The following is a 20587-nucleotide window of genomic DNA, read 5'->3' as shown; positions in this document are numbered from 1 at the left end:
ATTGATAACATTCAAGATTTTGTTGAGCCTCCAGCCTTTTCTCATCAAGTGCTTTTAACTCTGCAAGACGCAATCGAGCATTTTCCTCTTCGGTGAGCCCTTCTTGAATGGCAAGTCGTAAAGAAGGTATTTGGCGCTCAAGTGGTAGGACTGCTTCAACTCCATAAGCAAGCGAGTACGGGGTTGCTTGCGTTGGTGTGCGGTAAGTTGTCCTATATGCCCACAAGGCTTCTTCTATTCGTTCATGCCAATCCCTTTTGGACTTGGAGACAACCTTCTTCAACAAGTTACACAAAGTCTTATTGAACGCTTCAGCTAGACCGTTGGCGGCGGCATGATACATAGAAGATTTACGTTGCTTGAAGCCGAAGAGATCACAAATCTTGTTCTTCAATTTGTTATCAAATGACTTGCCATTGTTCGTTATTATGTAACGAGGAATGCCGAAGCGGTAGATGATGTTTACTCGGATGAAGTTCGCAACATTCTCCTTCTTCACTTCTTTAAGAGCGACAGCTTCGGCCCATTTTGAGAAGTAATCAGTTGCAGCCAAGATGTACAAGTGTCCACCAGAAGATTTTGGCAACGGACCAACGACATCCAACCCCCAAGCGTCAAATGTCTAAGATGCGACGGTTGGGTGTAATGCTTCGGGCGGCTGATGTATAAAATTCGCATGAAACTGACAAGCCTTGCATCTTCGAGCATAGTCCAAGCAATCTTTCACCATCGTTGGCCAATAATATCCCATCCTTTTTATGTGGAAGTGGAGCCTTGGTCCCGATTGATGTGATCCACATACTCCTGAATGTGCTTCTTGCAAAGCTTGGGCTGCTTCATCCTCCCCCAAACATCGCAAGAGTATCCCCTCAAAAGATCTTCTATATAAGGTATCCTTGTAGTAAAGGAATCGAGGTGCACGACGACGAATCTCAGTTCTTCTTCTTGAGTCTTCTGGCAGTATCCCATAACTTAAGTAGTCAATGATGGGTTGTCGCCAGTCTTCCTTTGTAGCTTCAGAAATAGCTACGAGATGCTCAAGGTCACTTTCCGCGCCTTTATCCTCATTTGACGGAGGTACTACCCATTTTTGACAGATAGTCACTTGTGTTTGATCTGGCAGAGTAAGCGCTGAAGCTAGAGCAGCTAAAGCATCGGATTTCTTATTTTCCCTCCTAGGAACATGCTGAAGAGTCACATCACCAAGCCATCCTATCAATTTCTGAGCATAACCATGATAGGGGAGTAATTCAGGCTTCTTGACTTCGTAGCTTCCCAAGAGTTGATTGATCACCAACTGAGAGTCACCAAAGACTTGCAACTGCAACTGCTTCATGTCGACGACCATTTCAAGTCCAAGTATTAGAGCTTGATATTCAGCGACATTGTTGGAGCAATGTTGTGTCAAAGTGAAGGAGTATGGTAGAACTTCTCCCTGTGGAGTAATAAACACCACACCAGCACTAACTCCATCACGTTGTGCAGCACCATCAAAGTACATTTTCCACGGAGATTGAATTTCAACGACCATTGCATCTTCGTCGGGAAGTTCATCAGTTAGCTCCCAGTCATCAGGTATCGGGTGATCTGCTAGGAAGTCTGCCAATGCCTGTCCTTTTACAGCCTTTTGAGGGATGTATGTAATCTCAAATTGTTGAAACTGGAGGTACCACCTTGCTAGTTGATCACTGAGGACCGGTTTTGACATTACAAACTTGATGGGATTTGCTCTGGAAATGAGGTTAACACTATGAGCTTGAAAGTAGTGCTTCAGCTTTTGAATCGAGAAGACTAGCGCCAAACACAACTTTTCAATTGGCGTGTAATTTAGCTCATTAGGTGTCATCATTCTGCTCAAGTAGTAAAGAGAATTTTCTTTCCCTTCGCTATTCTCTTGGGCCAACAACGCTCCAACCGACCTTTCTTGTGCTGAAATGTACAGTATCAATGGTTTTCCAGGTACAGGGGCTACTAGAACTGGAGGCTTCATTAAATATGACTTGATATTCTCGAAGGCATTAGTACATGCTTCGTCCCACTTGAAAGGGGCGTCCTTCTTCATGAGACGACTGAATGGGTGGCACCTCCCGGCTAAATTCGAAATGAATCTCCTAATATAAGCTAGCTTCCCTTGCAGACTTTTTAACTCATGAATATTTTGAGGCTCGGGCATTTTCAAAATCGCATCAACTTTTGCTTGATCAATTTCGATTCCTCGATGTCGAACAATGAAACCAAGGAATTTTCCAGAAGTAACTCCAAAGGCACATTTCAATGGATTCATTCGAAGTTGATATCTCCGAAGTCGCTCGAACACCATTCTCAGGTCTTGCAAGTGGTCACTCCTCTTTCTTGATTTTACCACCAAGTCATCCACATAACATTCAACATTTTTGTGGAGCAAATCATCAAAGATATTCTGCATAGCCCTTTGATATGTGGCACCAGCATTTTTCAAACCGAAAGGCATCACTTTGTAACAATAAATACCCTTGGGTGTACGAAATGCAGTAAGCTCTTCATCTTTTGGTGCCATGCAAATTTGGTTATACCCGGATTAACCGTCCATGAAAGACATCGCCTCGTAACCAGTGGTAGCATCAATCATCAATTCTGGGATGGGAAGCGGGAAATCATCTTTAGGGCATGCGTTGTTAAGATCCCTGAAGTCAACACAAACTCGAATTTGTCCAGTCTTCTTTTTTACGGGAACGATACTCGAAATCCATGTAGGATATTTAACTTCACGAATAAAGCCAGCTTCAATGAGTTTGTTGACTTCATTTTCGATTGAAGGAACCAAATCTGGTCTGAAATACCTTTGGGCCTGCTTAACAGGACGGGCACCATTCTTGACCGCCAGATGATGAACTGCTACTTTGGGATCTAATCCAGGTATCTCTTTATAACTCCAAGCAAAAACATCCCTATATTCTTTGAGTATTTCCATGTAAGTGTCTTCTTCATCACCTGTTAGAAAAGCACTTAGGTAGGTGGGCCTTGGGTCTTCATCAGTACCAAGATTAACTTCTTTCAAAGAGTCTACTGTGGTCTTCACCCCTTCTTCAAGTTCTGGAGGAGCATCTCTGGCATCTTCATCCTCTCGAGGATCTCTATCATTGAAAGATATGTGGTAACACGAGAAAATGTCCTCCAACTTCTCGGCAACCTCTATCTGAAATGAAGTATCTTGATCACTTTGTGCGGTAATATAATATAAAGAACCTATACTCTCCTCATCTTCGTCACGCTCCTTGGTATACACTACAGTGTGAGACTTTGCTTTTAGCATCACATGAAACCACAAGCTTTGTTTGTCGTTTCATTCTAGAAGGAATCAAACTTTGTATATCCCTCTGGGTTCCAGGCAAAGCAAGCGTTTTCACGCTTTGATAATCTCTGTGGAACTTGTTCTTCCTTTTCTTCTTCAGTTTTAACGGCCCTAATCTCTCAAATACAGAAGCTTTCGTGGCCGACTTTCCAAGACGATCAAACACTGAAGGCCTTTTGTTGGAAGTAACAGACTCATCTTCCACAGTGATGTAGTTGATACTTGCCCTTCTTATGGATATGCGAACTGGCGGAGGTTGTTTGTATCCCAGACCTTCACGTGATTGTATCATGCTAGCTTCTGATGGAAGTTTCCCTAACTTTGATGGCTTGTTGGGGTTGTACCCAGCCTTGACAAATAACTTGTAAGCATTTGGATCAAAGCCTTCATTTGTACATTTTGTAGGGAGTGCCATATTTTGTGGCGGATTCTGAGCCACGAAGTCTCCAAGTAACTTTGAGGACAAATTTATCGCATCAATTCGTCTGATGGGAAAAGTTAGCCCTCCTAGCGTATTTTCTTGAGCTTCAGATGGTTGACCTTCCCTTTTCTTCAACTTTGGGACATAGCAGAGCACGGGAGTTGTCTTCTTCTTTTTTAAAGACACGGTGTTCCCTTTATTGGGACTGGAGTGCGACACCTCAGCACCAACTTCAACTTTTCCAATAGTCTCATCAGCTCTTTCAGTTGCGATCTTATCACTCTTGGTCGTTGCGATGTCATCGACTTTTACTTCTCTTACCATGTAGTTTTTCAAGTAGAACTTCGCATCGACGAAGTGTGACTCTGTTTCAGTAAATGGCTTATCATCAACAACTATCTTCTTTTCGACACTGCCTTCAAGATACTTCAAACACTGAAAGTAGGAGGATGGGACAACTTTGTTCTCGTGTATCCATGGCCTGCCAAGCAACATATTATACGAAGTCTTTGCGTCGATGACATGCATCCATGCACTTGATCACAAATCTTCGATGGTGATATCTACTTTGATAGCACCTATGGCTCGTTGCCCCTCTTGATTGAATCCTTGTATCATCAAGCGGCTTTCAGAAAGTTCTTCAGTTGTGATGCCAAGTTCTTTCATTGTACGAATAGGAAGAATGTTAACTCCAGATCCATCATCTATCAATATTCTGTTTATCCTCTTCTCGAGGGCATAACCTGTTACATCCCGTATTTTTGAACGTCGAATTATTTGTAAGCTGAGGTGGGGCCCACACGTCAAGATTTTTTTTTTTGGGACATGTGACAAATTATATGAATCACATATGTGAAGTTAAACACAACTCAAGAAGGACCCTTGGGCCAAATCAAAGTGGAAGTCCTCCAAACGAATATTTTTAAGAAAACGTTTTCGGGTGACCTGACTTTGGGGGGCAAAAACGGTATTATATGTTTGGAATTTGGAAAAATACCAAGAATTAGAAGTTGTAGATAATTGAATTATCTTTCCAACCATAGGTCGTGGGTTCCCAGGTGACGTCGGTACAAGGAGATATGAACGTTTTAAGGTCGAAAGGTCAGTGGGCTAGGCCCAACTCGGGACCAACCGAGTTGGCCCAAAAAAATGAAAAGAAAAATTTAGGCCCAAGGTGAGAGGGTGGCCGGCCATACCTGGTCCAAGCCCACCAAATTAATTAATTTCCATGTGGCAAATTAATTATAAAGGGATCATTATCCCTTAGATGATTCAAGAAACTTAGAAGGAGAAAGAACAAACAAAACAAGAGCAAAAAAAAGGGCCATTTCGGGTTTGGCCATAGAAAATTCACCCCTCCAAATCTTCCTCCAAAAATTATTTTCTTGTGGTATTCCTACTAATTTAAGGGTCCTTTACAATTTGGTGTAATTGTTTTGGAAGAAGGAGCACTTATTTCTTCAAGTTGACAACTTGTTCAAGTGAAGGAGTTGTAGAAAAAGGTAAGAATCAATTTCTTTTTCTTATGTTATGAAGGTTTGTTTATGTTGTGGTATGTGGAAATGAGTAGAAATTATGGAAATAAGGAAGTTTGCAAAGTGGGTATGTATATATATATGTAGCCATGAGTGTATATATGTTGTATACATATATGAGTTGAATTTTATGTTGTATTAGTTGTGGTTATGGTGAAAATTATATTGGGAATGAAAGTTGAATGAATTTTGGTTGAAGTTGGAATGTAGAAGATTATGTCACTTTAGAATGATTTTGTGATATTATGGAAATGAAGTTGTTAAGATGTGAATTATGATTATGGTTGATGAAATTGGAAGATGGAAATATGTTATGAATATGTAGGTTGAAGATTTGAAGTTTTGGGTGAATTATGTTTTGGTGGAAAGTTTGTATATTTTGTATATCTTGTGAATATTTCGTAGAAATGATATGAAATATTTCCAAATTATATTGTGATGATCTAGATTAATGATGAATGTGAAACCATTGAGATTAGTTTGGAAATTGAAGTTGAAATGAAGGTTATGACATTATGTTGGAAAGATAGCTAGTTAAGTTATATTGTGTTTATAGTGATTGTTGTTGTTGTTGATGTTGTTGTTGGGTTGTTGTTGATTGTTTTGGCCGAGTTAAATTCTCGGGGATGCTATATGTATAGGGGAGATGCTGCCCAAATTTCTGTAGGCAATTATGAATAAAGATTGAATACTTAAAGATTGGAAATTGAGAATTGGTAAATGTGACCAATTGCAGATTTTGGGCGAAACGGGAATTGAATTTGGAAAGGCGTAAAGAGCATATAAGGTATGTAAAGCTATCCCGATTCTTCTCTTGGCATGTCCTAGGTGTACTAGGATTGGATTTGAACTTCGGAAGACATTCTGCCCATTGGAATCCGCAATTGAAAATGCTCTTTTTTCGTTCAATAGAATTGAACTCTCTAAGCAGGCTTTACTGAAAAATTATGCAAACTTCTCCAAACTGCCTAGAAAGTTATGGAATACCCCTAAGACCTCTGTAGGTGACCCCATAAGCTTAATATACGTAATTTGAGCCCGCCGCCTTGTTTGTCCCGAGGCGGGCCCACTATTTCCGATTTTACCCTTATGGTCCTTTGTAACTTGATTTCAAGCAATTTTTAAGGAAACGTCTTAACTACTTTTCCGACTACTAATGATACATATTCTGGATACTATATCGAGTCTCTGTAGAGGTACGATATTTTGTATTACGTTTAGCTCCACTATTCCCGCTTTGCCCTCTTATTGTACTATTGCCTTATTTTCGAATAATATAAAATAAAATGTTTTAACTATCCTTTCAACTACTAAGGAAAATTGTTTGCTGACTCCCTCGAGTTTGGTAAGCTATTTTGGAATATGAAAAAGATTTCAGGAGGATTATTCTTCCGTAACTCATTATGACATATGACATACACTTGCTATGATTCCGTCCGACTTCATCGATTTGATTTGTCATTCGATATGCCTCATTGAGTCTCTGGAAATCTATGATATTTTTATTGCATTTAGTTTCTCACTACTCCATTCGTGGATGCCTCAATGTTTCCCACACTGAGCCCGGGCCGGGATATGTTGTCAAGCGTATTCCACTGCATTGTTCGCCGTGCCTCGATGTGAGGGGGCAGGTATATATGTACATGGGTTTTGGAGTATGTTGTGCCATGTACACACATTCTGATATGCTATGATCTGATATGGACATCTGATATGATATGTTATGTTACGGGGTTATCCCCTACTCTGTTCCGTATGTATGGTGGCACCAGCGTCGGGGGGTGGCCACGTTCTGTTTGTCGAGCCCTTGACAGGGGCCGGATATATGCTGTATGTTTCTGAACACATTCCTCATGTTTTGAAAATATGCATTTGATACTTCAGATGTCACACTCACTTCTCTGTAAGTCCTGTTTCGGTTATGATCTTGTTCCGTATTGGGACCAGGTACGACATATGTTTTCAACAAATACTATTTATGCTTTATGATCAATATTTTGCTAATCTGGATATTCTGTCCATTTTCTGTACCTTCTGTTCTGATTATAACTTTGTTTACTACGTTCTGTGATTTACATACTCAGTACATATTTCGTACTGACCCCCTTTCTTCGGGGGCTGCGTTTTCATGCCGCGCAGGTACAGAAGACAGATTTGTTGGCCGCTTGCCTAGGACATCTATTCTGCTATATTGGGAGCGCTCTTTTGTTCAGAGCCTGTATATTGGTACAGTTTGCCGCTATTATATATATGTATGCTATTCAGGGGTATGACGGGGCCCTGTCCCGTCTTATGATTATGTTATGATCTATAGAGGTCTGTAGATATACTTGTGTGGGTTCTGTATATGTTCGGGTATGATACGATCTGTGACAGCCTCATCGGCCTCCATGTACTGTGTCGGTTCTTTTATGCTAATTACTAACGTCAAGTGACTTTTATATTTGAAATATTCTATCATTTTGCTAATTTGGGTTATCGGGTACGTCTGGGTGTCCAGCACGGACACTAGTCGCGGCCTACGGAGTTGGGTCGTGACAACCCACCATGTACAATGGGCGATTATGTAGTGTTTCACCAAGTAGAAGATCGTTATCTGTGAATGTGATTCTTGTATCACATGTGTGTACCTCTTTCGAAGAAGATTGAACAGGATTTTCAGATGATGACAGAGACGATATTGATAAATTTTCATCATTTGCTTCCTTTTTATCAGTATTGAAGCATGATGCCTCAATGTTTTCTCGAGCAGTCTTATTGTGGAACCAGCTTGGCAGGAATTCCCCCAAAGTCACAGGACATCGTGGTTCTTCGTGGTAGTTATCCTCCACTTTTGATTTCCTCGGACGCTCAACTGATTTCTGCTTCCTTGGTCTTCTTACCATCCTTTTCCTTGTTGGTTGTTTAGATGATTCTTTTCGTGGACTTGTTTTACAGCGTCTCCGCCTAGTCACCAGAATCCAACCTTCATCATTGGCTTCATCAACTTGGGTTCTATCTTCCTTCAATGGTCGTCCCTCATGTTCTTCAAAGCTGTATATCTGGACTGGATCGAAAGAGCCAAAGGTGATAGAGACTTGATTCGAACTTGCCTTCTCATCATCAAGCAGAATCTTGTTTTCATTAGCCAACTGCATAACTTTGTCCTTGAAGACAAAGCACTTCTCAAGAGGGTGACCCACAACTCGATGATACTTGCAATAGTTCGGGTCGTTTGTTCTTCCAGCTTCATTGGGCCGCTTCATCTCTGGTAACTCAATGAGCTTCAACTCAAGTAGTTCATCAAAAATTTCAGGGACATCAGAATCCAGGAAGGGGTATTCTCTTTCTTGCATCTCCTTCAAGGTAGACTTTCGGCTTTTGTTGTCTTGGAAGGAAGTTGCTTTCATACTTTGCTTCTTGCTCACCTTCGTAGTAAACTTTATAGGCGTGGCGTTGACGTTCATGGATTCTTTATTATCACTCTTGGGGAACTACTTGCTCCATTTCTTGGGTTCCTGCTTGTCCTTTCCTTTGCGAGGGTCGTAGACAGGCATTACTCATTCCCAGTGGAAGACATGCTCAACTCCATGTCATGAGCACGAGTAGCTAGTTCTTCAAAAGACTTTGGCTTAATTCCTTGCAATATGTAGTGAATCCCCTAATGCATTCCTTGGATACACATCTCTATCGCAGAAGCTTCGCTGAGCCTATCTTTGCAGTTTAGACTCGCATTTCTCCATCGGTTGATGTAATCAATAACTGGTTCGCCCTTCCTCTGGCAGGTGCTTGTAAGCTCGACCATGCTCACGGTACGCCTTGTGCTATAAAAGCGATTGAGGAACTCCTGCTCTAGTTGCTCCCAACTATCGATAGAATTAGGCTCGAGATCAGTGTACCAGTCAAAGGCATTCCCCTTGAGAGAGCGGACGAACTGCTTGACAAGATAGTCTCCATAAGTCCCAGCGTTGTTACATGTTTCAACAAAATGTGCAACATGTTGCTTTGGATTTCCCTTGCCTTCAAATTGTTGAAATTTGGGAGGTTGATAACCGGCGGGCATCTTGAACCTATCAATTCTTGTAGTGTACGGCTTTCCGTAAGTAAACGAAGACTTGGCAGCAACTTCGTACTTATCCTTGATAGTCCCTTCGATGAACTCCTTTAGTCGGTCAAGCGGAATCATCCCTTCAGAAGAAACAGGAATTTCCTTGGTAGGTGGTACTTGCTTTGCACGAGGTTCAGTCTCTTGTACTTCTGGACCCTTCCCAGGTGCGTGGCTGGATTTTCCTTCCATCAATCCATCCATCTTGTCCATCAACTTCTCAATCCGGGCGTCTTGATTTTGCACATTCTTGGCCAAGCCATCAATCACCTTTGCCAAATTTGCCAGTGTCTCCTCCATTGACGAAGCGTTGGTTACCATTGCTTGCATGATTGTTGGGGATGTTGGAGAATAGCATGGATTATCGCATAAGTTGATCTTTGACTGGCCTACTTCATGTGGTGTGAGTGGAGAGGATCCGTCAGTTGAAGTATCATCGTCTTCCTTCATAGCAGAGTTCTTGGATCCAGAGAGATCAAGTAGAGCTAGAGTCTTCTTAATCTTTTCAGCAATGCTGCTTCCTTCCTCCGATGCATCAGTAGAGGATCTCGCTCCTTTTGGAGATGAAGATCCAAAAACAGGAGTTGTTACGGATGAGACTTGGAGTACTTGTTGTCCCAACATGCTTGCTTTGCTCCTCGTAACTGGTCCAATGCTACCAAAGGTAATGTCGAGGATGCTTTCCACATCAGCAGAGAACTTGGAGCTAGCAACCATGGAGGAAACTGATTTGGAGTTGATCTTCTCTGAAGTCATCTCGATGTTGTTAAACTTTGATGATTGAAAAGTTGAGATGAGAGGTAGAGATTGTCCCACTGGGCGTGCCAGAATTTGTAGACAATAAAATTCGAGTCGAGAAAATAATAATCAAGACAGGAAAATATCGCAACAATCTTTGTATTTGATTTCAGAATATGAGTGTTACAATCTCTATTATTCCTCTGATTCGTCTTTTGAACAATACTTTCAAGGGCTTTTGAGCTTGATCTTGAACTTGATGGATTTGATCTTAACTTGTACTTGAATTCAAGGGCTTTTGAGCTTGATCTTGAATCTCGTGGTCTTGATCTTGAACTTGTACTTGGATTCAAGGGCTTGAAGCTTGATCTTGAATCTTCGTCTAGATCTCTAGAACTTCTAGAGAAATACTTGAATGCTTTTAGCTTGTAGAGAAATTCGCAGCGTTTGATCCACGAGCTCTCTCTTGCTTCTTGTTAAAATTTCTGTCCCCTTTTCTGAATTATGAGACCCCTATTTATAGTTGTAGGATGGAGGAGTTGTGATAAGTGTTGCACCTCATTTTTACCAAGGCTAAACAAAGCACAACTTATGGAACTCTGAAATAATTAATTATGTACAGAGTCGCCACCTAGCATTTAAGGTATACTAGGGTACCTATAAATTATTAATATATGCAGCTTAACATGATCTACGAAAATAAGTGAGATTCTAGGTAAGGGTTCAAATTATTCCGAAGGGAAGGTGTTAGGCATCCTTCAGAATCCACAAATGTGGTTCCCGGCTGGACCAATTTAACTATACGAGGGATATGTAAAAAGGCTTTATTATTTACAAAAATTAATAGAATTTAGACTAAAGAATAATATGAATATTCACATAAATAATCATGCAATACGTATTTTATACATATGTGTTATAATAATTATTAAAAAAAAAAGTTATGTGCAACTTAGAAGCTTGGGTATGTGACAAAGGTATAAAAAATGGGCATGAAATTATTTTGCACTCGAAGTGAGTTAACTAATTTAACTAGCTAAGTATGTACGCCTAATCAATTAATTATGAAAGTATATTATAAAGCCTAAATATTGAGGCAAATCACCCTATTTATTCACTTAAGTGTGCTAAGCTATTGAATTAAAACTCTAGCAAAACATGATAACTATAGGAATATTAGCTACAAAAATAAATGCCTAATATTGATTTGTCTAAAACACATAAAATTTCAATCACCTAAGCAGATCATAAATAAATACCACCAACCTGCACCCTAAAAAGTAAAGTTTCACTATATTTTATGCTTGTATAATTTAAGAATGTAAAAAATATAAACAGAGAATTTAAGAAGCTATTTGAACTTCTTTTGAGTGTCATCTTCAAAAAGTAACTCCGGATACCTGCGTGAGACTTAATAAAAATGTTAGTAAGAAAATAAATAACTATCAGATGAATTAAAGAAATAATGAATAAACTTAAAATAAAAACCCGTCTTTGTACATGGAAGGCCTTAGAAATCGACGGAAATTTCTTCATCGGCCAGCATACTATCAAAGTTGCTCTGCATCCATGGTTTCAATTCACCCTTCCTTTCCTGTTCGGGGTTCTGCTAAAGACGTATATACAGCAAACACAATCTCAATTCCCAAGTGTCATGGCCAACCAAGGACATATTAGTAAATATATATACAACAAGTGCAACCCATTTTTCAGATCAATCAACATCAATAAAACACTAAGGTTCAGAACTCTTAAAAAGCAGCAATCTTATTGTGTCATTTCTACCTTGTAATATAAAGGGACATGAAAGTACTATTTGCAAATATCAAATTTAGTAGTATGCAGAAGCAGATAAATTAAAGAGTCTATATAGTCCCTTCTTCATTTTTCAGCTAAAAAGGGTTGTTGATTAGAGCAAATACGAATTCATGGGCATACCGGAGATCGTCAACCACCCTGAAAAATCCTCTCTTTTTTTTCCACGATTACCACAACTTTGAGTTGTATATGAGCATGCAAAGAGAAACCGACACACGCCATGGCTGCAAGATACCGGTTTGCAAACAGATGCCTACCGGGTCTCCCCGTCAAGATATGGGTCGGATTTCCTCAATGCATTAAAGTAGATAAGTCAAAAAAGAAGCAAATCATCATCAGATCCCATTTATCAGATCAATCGACATCATAAAGCACCTCAGTATCACTACTAGTATTACAAATAGAACCATTCTCCTCTAATTCACCCCTAAGTTGTTTTATAATTTACTAAATTTCCATTATGAGCAACACCAACAGAAATAGCAAGAATATTCCCAAAAGATGAATTCCATGCATCAAATACGACTGAAGAACAATCCTTATAGACAGTGTTTAAAATAACTATGGCACTTTACTTCGAATTCATCCACAAGTTAACCATTAACTGAAATTTGTTTTTTTTTTTTAGTTGGAGCTCGTCGGAACTCTAACGAAGTACACCGGGGATGGGCTAGCTCGTCGGCGTGGATGGTGACGCGACGACGTGGTTGCGGTGAAGGAGAAGAAGACAAGAGAGATGTAGAGAGGAGGAAGGGAAGGAGCAGACTGGGAGCTTGACACTCATTGTTAACTGCTCCAATTCATCGGAGCTAGAAGCTCCTCACCGGAGCAGTGATGAAGACGAAGGAGAAGCACGGGGTTTCGGTTGCTGGTTGTTATTTCGCGGTTCGTGTTCGCCGGAGCTCCGAGCTCCGGCGTGAAGGGCTGGCGGCGGTGAGAAAAAATGAGGGGGAAAAAGAAAAAAATGTTTAAGGTTTAGGGGAGAGGGAAAAAAATCTGAAAATGTCCTTGTCTTGCTGTGTAGGTGTGTGGAAGTGTGCGTTGGATCCCAAGATTAAATCAACCCCCACTTTTCCTTAAAATGTGAACAAACCCTCCTTTTTGTCCAAAAAATAATGATGAAGCCATACCCCTTTGTCCCCAACCCATCACCTCAATCAACTTTTTTTTTTTTTTTTAAATGATGAGACCTTGACTTTATCAAATTTTACTCTGCGTTTAAAAATTAATTACTCCGATTTTTTTTTATACTGTCGGGCTGTACTAAAATATAGTTGATTAATACATATATAAATAATAATGTAAGTATAAAATATAAATAGTAATGTATAGGATAAAAAAAATGTATTGCTATAAAATTAAAAAACAATTAATTGCACAAAAAAATGGTCATATTACGCTGTACATGTGCAAAATAATGATTCTTGTAAAATGACAATAAATTGAAAATTTTCCTAAAATAAGGATAATCATCAATAAATTGTCAAAAAATGTAAAAATATGTAAAAATGTATTTCGTGCTCTTTAACGAATCAGGCCCCCCCCCCCCCCCCCCCAAAACGTTAATTTTAAGCACGTCGAGACAAAATTAGGTGTCAACAACTTGTCCCTCTTCGACCGGAGACGATGAAAGAGTTTTCGGACGAAGACGTTGACATGTAACCTATTTTGGCTCGACAAAGAATTGCTAAAAGGATATGTACGGAGAAAGAGGCCAGACATTGGTAGAGCTTTGACAATACTCTCAGTTTGTCGGCAGGGTTGCGATAAAAAAAAAATGATAAAAGGGAAGGATTGTATACCTGCTGGGGAAAGAATGATTCTCGTCCCGATGTGACCGAACTCTGCATAGAGCTTCCTACATATCTCGTCAATCACGAGAATCAGGTCAATGTAGTTCGAAAGGTGATAACTAATGGATGTTGTGGCAAATTTTGATCGTCCAATCAAAATTTTGCCCCAGTGTTATTAGAATGGTCCTAGCAAGTGTAGGATGAAGAACGGTCGTGTTATGTAACGCCCCCTTTTTTTTTTTTTTTTTTTTTTTAAGCCGGCATGATGCAATGCGTTTGAAGGGTATGTGAAAATGATAATGCAATGCATGTGCAGTGTTTGCGAGCATTCGCAAAGCAATGATGCAATGTATGTGCAGTGTATCTGCGAGCGTACGCAGGGCATTTAAAACAAACAAATGCAGGTACGGTGCAATGCGTCTGCGAGCATACGCAGGGGCATTTGAAAATAATAAAACAATGCAGGTGCAGTACAATGCGGCTGCGAGCATATGCAGGGGCATTTGAAAACAATAAAGAAATGCAGGTGCGGTGCAATGCGGCTGCGAGCATACATAGGGGCATTAAGAAAACAATAATAAAACAAGGCAGATGCGGTGCGATGTCTTATGCAGAAATTTTCAAAGGGCGGTGCGCGGCCCGTGCAACATATGAAAGGCGGTGCAAATTACAAAGGGCGGTGCATGACCTATGTAACATATGAAAGGGATGCAAAGGGCGGTGCGCGACCCATGCATCATATGAAAGGCGGTGCTCAGCCTTATGCAGAAATTACAAAGGGCGGTGCATGGCCCATGTAACATATGAAAGCGATGCGAAGGGCGGTGCGCAGCCCGTGCATCATATGAAAGGCGGTGCTCAGCCTTATGCAGAAATTACAAAGGGCGGTGCATGGCCCATGTAACATATGAAAGCGATGCGAAGGGCGGTGCGCAGCTCGTGCATCATATGAAAGGCGGTGCTCAGCCTTATGCAAAAATTACAAAGGGCGGTGCATGGCCCATGTAACATATGAAAGCGATGCGAAGGGCGGTGCACAGCCCGTGCATCATATGAAAGGCGGTGCTCAGCCGTATGCAGAAATTACAATGGGGCGGTGCATGGCCCATGTAACATATGAAAGCGATGCGAAGGGCGGTGCGCAGCTCGTGCATCATATGAAAGGCGGTGCTCAGCCTTATGCAGAAATTACAAAGGGCGGTGCATGGCCCATGTAACATATGAAAGCGATGCGAAGGGCGGTGCGCAGCCCGTGCATCGTATGAAAGGCGGTGCTCAGCCTTATGCAGAAATTAAAAGGGCGGTGCATGGCCCATGTAACATATGAAAGCGACGCAAAGGGCGGTGCGCAGCCCATGCATCAATGAAAGGCGGTGCTCAGCCTTATGCAGAAATTACAAAGGACGGTGCATGACCCATGTAATATATGAAAGCGACGCAAAGGGCGGTGCGCAGCCCATGCATCAATGAAAGGCGGTGCTCAGCCTTATGCAGAAATTACAAAGGGCGGTGCATGGCCCATGTAACATATGAAAGCGATGCGAAGGGCGGTGCGCAGCCCATGCATCATATGAAAGGCGGTGCACAGCCTTATGCAGAAATTTAAAAGGGCGGTGCATGGCCCAGAAAGTATATGAAAGCGATACAAAGGGCGGTGCATGGCCCATGCATTAATGAAAGGCGGTGCTCAGCCTTATGCAGAAATTACAAAGGGCGGTGCATGGCCCATGTAACATATGAAAGCGATGTGAAGGGCGGTGCGCAGCCCATGCATCATATGAAAAGCGGTGCACAGCCTTATGCAGAAATTTAAAAGGGCGGTGCATGGCCCAGAAAGTATATGAAAGCGATGCAAAGGGCGGTGCATGGCCCATGCAACATATGAAAGCGATGCAAAGGGCGGTGCGCAGCCCATGCATCATATGAAAGGCGGTGCTCAGCCTTATGCAGAAATTACAAAGGGCGGTGCATGGCCCATGTAACATATGAAAGCGATGCGAAGGGCGGTGCGCAGCCCGTGCATCGTATGAAAAGCGGTGCTCAGCCTTATGCAGAAATTAAAAGGGCGGTGCATGGCCCATGTAACATATGAAAGCGACGCAAAGGGCGGTGCGCAGCCCATGCATCAATGAAAGGCGGTGCTCAGCCTTATGCAGAAATTACAAAGGACGGTGCATGACCCATGTAATATATGAAAGCGACGCAAAGGGCGGTGCGCAGCCCATGCATCAATGAAAGGCGGTGCTCAGCCTTATGCAGTAATTACAAAGGGCGGTGCATGGCCCATGTAACATATGAAAGCGATGCGAAGGGCGGTGCGCAGCCCATGCATCATATGAAAGGCGGTGCACAGCCTTTTGCAGAAATTTAAAAGGGCGGTGCATGGCCCAGAAAGTATATGAAAGCGATACAAAGGGCGGTGCATGGCCCATGCATTAATGAAAGGCGGTGCTCAGCCTTATGCAGAAATTACAAAGGGCGGTGCATGGCCCATGTAACATATGAAAGCGATGCGAAGGGCGGTGCGCAGCCCATGCATCATATGAAAAGCGGTGCACAACCTTATGCAGAAATTTAAAAGGGCGGTGCATGGCCCAGAAAGTATATGAAAGCGATGCAAAGGGCGGTGCATGGCCCATGCAACATATGAAAGCGATGCAAAGGGCGGTGCGCAGCCCATGCATCATATGAAAGGCGGTGCTCAGCCTTATGCAAAAATTCTAAAAGGGCGGTGCACAGCCCATGCAGCATTGAAGGCGGTGCGCAGCCTTATGCAGATGCAGTGCAATGCGGCCGCGAGCATACGCGGGGGCATTTGAAAAAAATAAAAAAAAATAAAGCAATGCAGGTGTGGAGGGTAACGCCTTTGTTTCGGCGCGAATGAAGTGCAGAAGGTAAGGTCCTTGGGCCATGAAATGGTGCCTTTAGGCGATGAGAATGATGACTTTAGACTATGACGCCCTCGGTGTCCTACTGTGGGGCTGGCCGAGCCCGTGCCCTTTCTCTCGAAATGTGCCATTGGTGGAATTTTTGAGGGCCCCTCAAAAATTTTGTCCCAGTTTAGACAACAAACAAAAATTTGCATATTTCCCGCGAAATGTGATGTGCATTTGCGGTTTTTTTTTTTACTCAAAAAATGTGCTCCCAATTTCATGCTTCAGCGGAGAAATACGAGGATCTTTCATGGTAAGACCAGATGTCGATACTTCGTAGAGTTAGTAACAACACAACAACATTGAACTCTATTTACTGTGCAACAATAAAAAAAAATAAAAAAAAAATAAAAAAAATAAATTAAGAAAAATAGCAAAATCACGATAGCAAAATCCAGCAAAATTGTTTTTTTTTTGAATAATAACAATGATTGATATAACCTGCCTCGACTTCAGTTGGTACCAACAATTAGTATTGTGCATAAGAATTCACCATTATTTATCGTCCAACAAACTAAGATCGACTTATTGGTAATTCCTACAGCTTCAAGTGGTACCTCAGACATACCTAAGGATCGACAAGATTGGTTCATTTTGCTTCAAACAAAGACTTTGAACTACACCTATCCTCATGTTTCAAGTGCCTTCACCAGAAAGAAAGTCCCTTTTTCACACATATTCAATATATATTCTTTTTTTAACTTTGGGATGTCTAGAGAAGTACACTCATACTCAGAAAAATGTTCAATGCATGCAATTGTAATACCATAAGCTTGGCCGTCATGTAAGTATCCACTAATGAGAGAAACCTTAGCATAGAATCACGTAGGGCTTGTTATGGTGTTGTAATGTAGGCTTGGGAAAAGGGTAGGATATTATTTGGGTAAGGAGTGACTAATCCTTCCCTAAGCGTTGCACTATGTCTGTGCTTAGTATTTGTGTGCTCTGACGCTGATCTATTTTGCTTTATTGTCCCTTTATTTGGTACTTATGCGACCCTTTTTGCAAGTTAAAGCCCTTTTTTTTTCTTTTTCTTTTTTTTTTGAGTTTAGGGTTGCATGCCCGAGACTCTGTGGGGATTAAGAGAATTGACCTGGGTTGCATGCCCGAGGTCTTGATAGTAATTCCAGGTTGTATGCCTGAGTGTGAAAAAAAAAATAGAAATAACGGGTTGTATGTCCGAGATCCCGAATGACTGAGTTTTTTTTTGTTTTTGTGTGCTTCTTCTTGCTTTGGAGGTCGTTTTTAGCCTTTGTTTTTCTGGGACAGTCGAATCTCTCATTTTTTTTTTTTTTTGGCTTCAGCTCAGATCTCTATCCGCGATTGCACGTTTTAGTGCGCTTAGGGAGGTTGGGCCAAGAGAGAGATAGTGCATGTAAGCACTCAGAAATGGTATAGGCTTATGATGTGTTGGTCAAAGAAAAGGCTTTAGGCTCAAAGGGGAATTGCTAGGGATAATGTCATTTGGTAGGCTAGAAAGGCTCAAACGGGTCAAAGAGGGCCCACGATCCTTTTCTATGCTGAGTGTTACTCATAATTTCGCCTCAACAGACATTCAGGCCAAATTCTAGATCATAATGCAATGAAATTGAACGCTATCTAAAGCTCACCACACAATACACATGAAACAATGAGGTTGATTTTGTTCTTGTCTTACAAGCATGCAAGAGAATTTTTCAAGTGTCACTTAAAGTGTGAATGAAAGGTACCAAAAGAATCTATGGTTTACCACAAAGTCAGTCCTCTCTATCATATTGATTATCACTTGTTTATTTCATATGCACAATCCTAACTGTGTTGGTACCAACCGAGTCAAAGATATGAATCTAAAAAATATTTTTGTATTTTTTGAATAGGGGTACCGAACCCAAATAGGGCTGCCTACGTATCTCATCTTTGATGAGAATCAGGTGCGCGTAGTTCGTTCAGATAGGATAGAAAGAAATAAAATATTTTTGTGATTTTTCAAAATAATGAATTTTTTTTGTGATTTTTTGAATAGTGAATTTTTTTGTGATTTTTTGAATAATGAATAGCGAACCCAAAAGGGCTTCCTACGTATCTCATCAAAGAAGAGAATCATGTGTGCGTACTTCTTGCTGATAGGGTATAAAATGCATGATTGAATTTTTTTTTTTTTTTTTTTTTTTTTTTTACAAAATGCAGGGTTCAACACGAGTCAACTAAAAAGAATTAGATAAAGTGCTAAGGCAGTGCAAAGCAAATAACACAATATTTATTTAAAAACAAAACATGTAACAAATAAAGAGTATGTGAAAAATGAAAAGAATGTTCGAAATAAAGGATAAAATTCAACCTAGCTAAAAACAACTGCAAAATGAAATGTACAGTAACCTAGGAATTCTAAGAGTTGGTTTTCCTATGACACAAGGCTCCCGAGCGGACTACTCGAGTGAGAAGGCTACGCAGTCCCCGTTACTCGGGCACCCCGCGCATACGCCAACTCTCCTAAAATTTGGATTTTACGGAAAAAAAAATCGCGGGTGCGCAAAACACACCTCGCGTGTACGTGTGATAGTGTGAGTTTTCCAGAAGTGGAGGAAATATGAACGGAATGCCAATTTATACAAACCGATAACACGTATGAATATTAATATAAAACCACAAAAAGATAGCAATTAAAGAGAAACAGTAAAAGCAATATGCATAATTTACAATAAAGTAAAAAATGAGTATGGTAAATAAAACTTGCTAGTAAAAAAAGCAATAATATAGTGTATGAAATTAAAAGCAGATATGTACGTAAACAAATAAGGAAACAAGGGAAAGTATATACATGACGAATAAATACAGGCAAGTAAAATAAAGAAAAAAAATTTAAATAAAGATAACATACCTCGAATAACAAATTTGAGCCCATATGGTTAGAACCTAAGTTTCCCCAGCAGAGTCGCCATGTTGTTGCACCCCATTTTTACCAAGGCTAAACAAAGCACAACTTATGGAGCTCTGAAATAATTAATTATGTACAGAGTCGCCACCTAGCATTTAAGGTATACTAGGGTACCTATAAATTATTAATATATGCAGCTTAACATGATCTACGAAAATAAGTGAGATTCTAGGTAAGGGTTCAAATTATTCCGAAGGGAAGGTGTTAGGCATCCTTCAGAATCCACAAATGTGGTTCCCGGCTGGACCAATTTAACTATACGAGGGATGTGTAAAAAGGCTTTATTATTTACAAAAATTAATAGAATTTAGACTAAAGAATAATATGAATATTCACATAAATAATCATGCAATACGTATTTTATACATATGTGTTATAATAATTATTAAAAAAAAAGTTATGTGCAACTTAGAAGCTTGGGTATGTGACAAAGGTATAAAAAATGGGCATGAAATTATTTTGCACTCGAAGTGAGTTAACTAATTTAACTAGCTAAGTATGTACGCCTAATCAATTAATTATGAAAGTATATTATAAAGCCTAAATATTGAGGCAAATCACCCTATTTATTCACTTAAGTGTGCTAAGCTATTGAATTAAAACTCTAGCAAAACATGATAACTATAGGAATATTAGCTACAAAAATAAATGCCTAATATTGATTTGTCTAAAACACATAAAATTTCAATCACCTAAGCAGATCATAAATAAATACCACCAACCTGCACCCTAAAAAGTAAAGTTTCACTATATTTTATGCTTGTATAATTTAAGAATGTAAAAAATATAAACAGAGAATTTAAGAAGCTATTTGAACTTCTTTTGAGTGTCATCTTCAAAAAGCAACTCCGGATACCTGCGTGAGACTTAATAAAAATGTTAGTAAGAAAATAAATAACTATCAGATGAATTAAAGAAATAATGAATAAACTTAAAATAAAAACCCGTCTTTGTACATGGAAGGCCTTAGAAATCGACGGAAATTTCTTCATCGGCCAGCATACTATCAAAGTTGCTCTG

General features: G+C 40.3%; 2 protein-coding genes across 2 annotated transcripts; both read right to left on the bottom strand.

The window, feature by feature from the left end:
* Positions 1 to 622: 622 nt before the first annotated feature.
* LOC132637345 (uncharacterized) lies at positions 623 to 2320 on the bottom strand. Its single transcript, XM_060354449.1, has one exon. The coding sequence runs from the start codon at positions 2318 to 2320 to the stop codon at positions 623 to 625; it is 1698 nt and encodes a 565-aa protein (XP_060210432.1).
* A 237-nt stretch (positions 2321 to 2557) lies between these two features.
* On the bottom strand, positions 2558 to 4247 carry LOC132637344 (uncharacterized). Its single transcript, XM_060354448.1, has 2 exons — positions 3344 to 4247; positions 2558 to 3264 (listed from the first exon to the last, which is right to left on the bottom strand). Exons 1-2 carry the CDS (start codon positions 4245 to 4247, stop codon positions 2558 to 2560), a joined length of 1611 nt encoding a protein of 536 aa, XP_060210431.1.
* Between the last annotated feature and the right edge of the window lie 16340 nt (positions 4248 to 20587).

Source organism: Lycium barbarum, chromosome 4 (assembly GCF_019175385.1).
Source record: "Lycium barbarum isolate Lr01 chromosome 4, ASM1917538v2, whole genome shotgun sequence".
NCBI lineage: Eukaryota > Viridiplantae > Streptophyta > Magnoliopsida > Solanales > Solanaceae > Lycium > Lycium barbarum.
Note: the sequence above shows the minus strand (reverse complement) of the source record. Positions and strands in the feature narration are given on the sequence as shown.